The sequence below is a fragment of the Penaeus monodon genome, chromosome 42, assembly GCF_015228065.2.
Source record: "Penaeus monodon isolate SGIC_2016 chromosome 42, NSTDA_Pmon_1, whole genome shotgun sequence".
NCBI lineage: Eukaryota > Metazoa > Arthropoda > Malacostraca > Decapoda > Penaeidae > Penaeus > Penaeus monodon.
In genome coordinates this window covers 1,977,741-1,980,784 of record NC_051427.1, presented here as the reverse complement: position 1 = coordinate 1,980,784, position 3,044 = coordinate 1,977,741, and the positions used below count along the sequence as shown (strand labels likewise).

Sequence of the window (3,044 nt, the reverse complement as noted above, 5' to 3'; positions counted from 1 at the left end):
CATGAACCTACCGTTAAAGAAGAATATATATACATATATATAATAAATATATATATATATATAATATATATAGATATATGTATGTAATACATATATATTATATTATATATTATAATAATATATATATATATATATATATATATAGAGAGAGAGAGAGAGAGAGAGAGAGAGAGAGAGCGAGATCAGACAGATGATATATATATATATATATATATATATAATATATAGATAATATTCTATCATATATATATACATATATATATATATAATATCTATATATATATCTATATAATTTATATATATATATAAGATATATATATATATATGTGTAAGTGTGTGTGTGTGTGTGTGTGGTGGGTGTTGTGTGTGTGTCTATCTATCTATCTATCTGTATGTATATATATGGTATATGTATATATATCCTATATATATATAATTAATATATATCTTATATAGATATATCTATATATATATATTATATGGTGGTTGTGTGTGTGGGTGGTGTGTGTGTGTGTGTGTGTATGTGCATATATAGCATATGTATACACAAAAACACACACACACAAACACCAGACACAACAAACATAAATATATATATAATATATATATAATATATATAATATATATAGATATATATATATATATATATATATACAGATATTATATATATATATATATATTAATATAGATAGATAGATAGATTAGATAGATAGTAGATAGAGCAGATAGATAGATAGATAGATAGATAGATAGATAGAAAATAGCTAGATAGCTAGATAGATAGATAGTTAGAGAGAGGGATAGATAGAGTAGATATAGATATAGATATAGATAGATAGATATACAGGATAGATATATGAATATATATTATATTATATATATATATTTTATAGATATACTATAATATAATATATATATATATATATAAATGATATAGATAGATATATATACTATATATCTTATACATATGGACATATATATAGAGAGAAAGAGATAGGACAGATATATATATGAAATATTATAATATATATTATATATTATATATATATATATATCTATATAATATATAATTATATATATTATATATGTATTATATATATATATATATATATATAAAATATATATAAATATATATATATATAGCTGTATGTTATGTAATATATGCATGTATAATATATATTATATATACTATATATTATATATATATTAATATATATATATTATATATAAATATAGGGATATATATATGCGCCGTGTATACATAAAGGACGTGGTGTCCTTATTACGTCTTATATATATATATATCTATATATATAGCATATATATATATATATATATTATATATATATATAATATATAGATATATAGATATATATATATATATATAAATACAAAACGTGTGTCTGGCCTGTCTATATATATATATATATATATATATATATATATATATATATATATATATATATATATATATAATATATATATATATATATATATATATTAGACAGCAGACACACGTTTTGTTGTTTGACATATAATATATATATATAGTATATATAATAAGATATTATATATCTATATATATTATATATTGGTATGTATGTATATATATACATATGTATATGTTCTTACAATAAATTTCATATTTATTCTTACAAAAACTCACCTCCAGCTTCTTGTTTTCCATTTGCAATTTCACCCTTTCGTTTTCGACTGCAAGCAGTTTATTCGCCTGAAAAAAGGAAGTTAGCTTTACCCTTTATCATATGGACCAAAAGACCAAGGAACAACAGACTGTAGTTCTATTTCTTTGTGCTTAATGCTTGGCAGCTTTTTGTATGCCTACCTCTGCGAAGTGAATTCCCCAAAACAGTATATATATTCCGCCAAAGTCAAGTTTTCCAATGAATTACATTCATTTTTGTTTATACTGAATTTTTTCTTACCCTTTTCACGTAGCAATGATTATTGCGAAGGTTATCACTAAGGCTTAATCGGTATCACAGATTTTTTAGAGTAAAAGAGAAAAGAGCATGAACCATATTTCCTTCGCCTCCTTGCCTATAACAAATGCCATTACGCAGGGGGAAAAAAAGTGGTTTATATTGTATTCCTCTACTTCACGTGGTTCCCAAAGTGGGAGGGGAGGATAGTTAAAACTGCTTAATAAATTAGTTGACCCAGTTGTGAAACACATCTTTGTGTTTGATCTTGTCGTTTTCAATAAAAAAAAAAAAACATTGAAAAGTTGTACGTATGTGTGCATGTGAGCGGGGGGAGGGGGCACTAGGTATCCACCTGGAAGCCAATGAAGCGCTAGCTCAGAGAAGTCTGGGTCCATTGCCTTACCTGAATAAGCGATATCGTCAGCAGGCGACTAGGCGTTTTCCCTTCCTTGTTCTTCTTCTTCATGGAGGCCCTGAACATCACCAGAGTGCACAAGGCCAGGAGGTTGCCCTTGATGGCAGCTCGATGCAGGGGTGTGTTGCCTTCGTCGTCCACGGCATCCACATCTGCCCCTCGCCTCCCAAGGGCCTCCAGCGCTCCCGTGTTCCCTGAAGACGCAGCCAAGTGCAAGGCCGTCCTTCCTGAAAGAGCGAGACTGACTGCATTTCCGGTCGTGGTTGAGATGCGGCAGCCTGCGATGAACTGCATGCTAATCAGTGTTTCAAGTCTAAAATACAATAAAAAAAGATCGGTAGAGAGGGACAGATGGTAGTTATGAAAGAAAATTATTAAAGTAAAAGGAGATTCACAAACACCAGTTACGTAGCAGTGGTTCGCGACACCCAAGAAGGGTTAGGAGAGTGATCCCGGAGCCATGAAAGAGTGGTCGCAATGCCATGAAAAAGATAAAGGAGAAGAGACGTCACGTAGCCTTGAAAAGGAAGAAGAACCATGAAGAAGAAGAAGATTGGTTGCGAAGCCATGAAAAAGAAGAAGAAAAAAGAGTGGTCACGGAGCCATGGAAAAAAGATAATAAGAAAAAAAGAAGAGTGGCCATGGACACATGGAAAAGAAGACTCTCTTAGCCTAAGAACAAA

General features: G+C 29.0%; 1 protein-coding gene across 1 annotated transcript in view; it reads right to left on the bottom strand.

Moving 5' to 3' along the window:
- Positions 1-1,666: 1,666 nt before the first annotated feature.
- The window catches only part of LOC119598970 (ankyrin repeat domain-containing protein 54-like), a gene marked incomplete at its 3' end in the record, with an annotated part of 4,183 nt that continues 2,805 nt past the window's right edge, over positions 1,667-3,044 (bottom strand). The window contains 2 exon segments of the mRNA XM_037948704.1: positions 1,667-1,732; positions 2,350-2,588. Of these exon segments, the coding sequence (XP_037804632.1) occupies positions 1,667-1,732; positions 2,350-2,588 (305 nt within the window).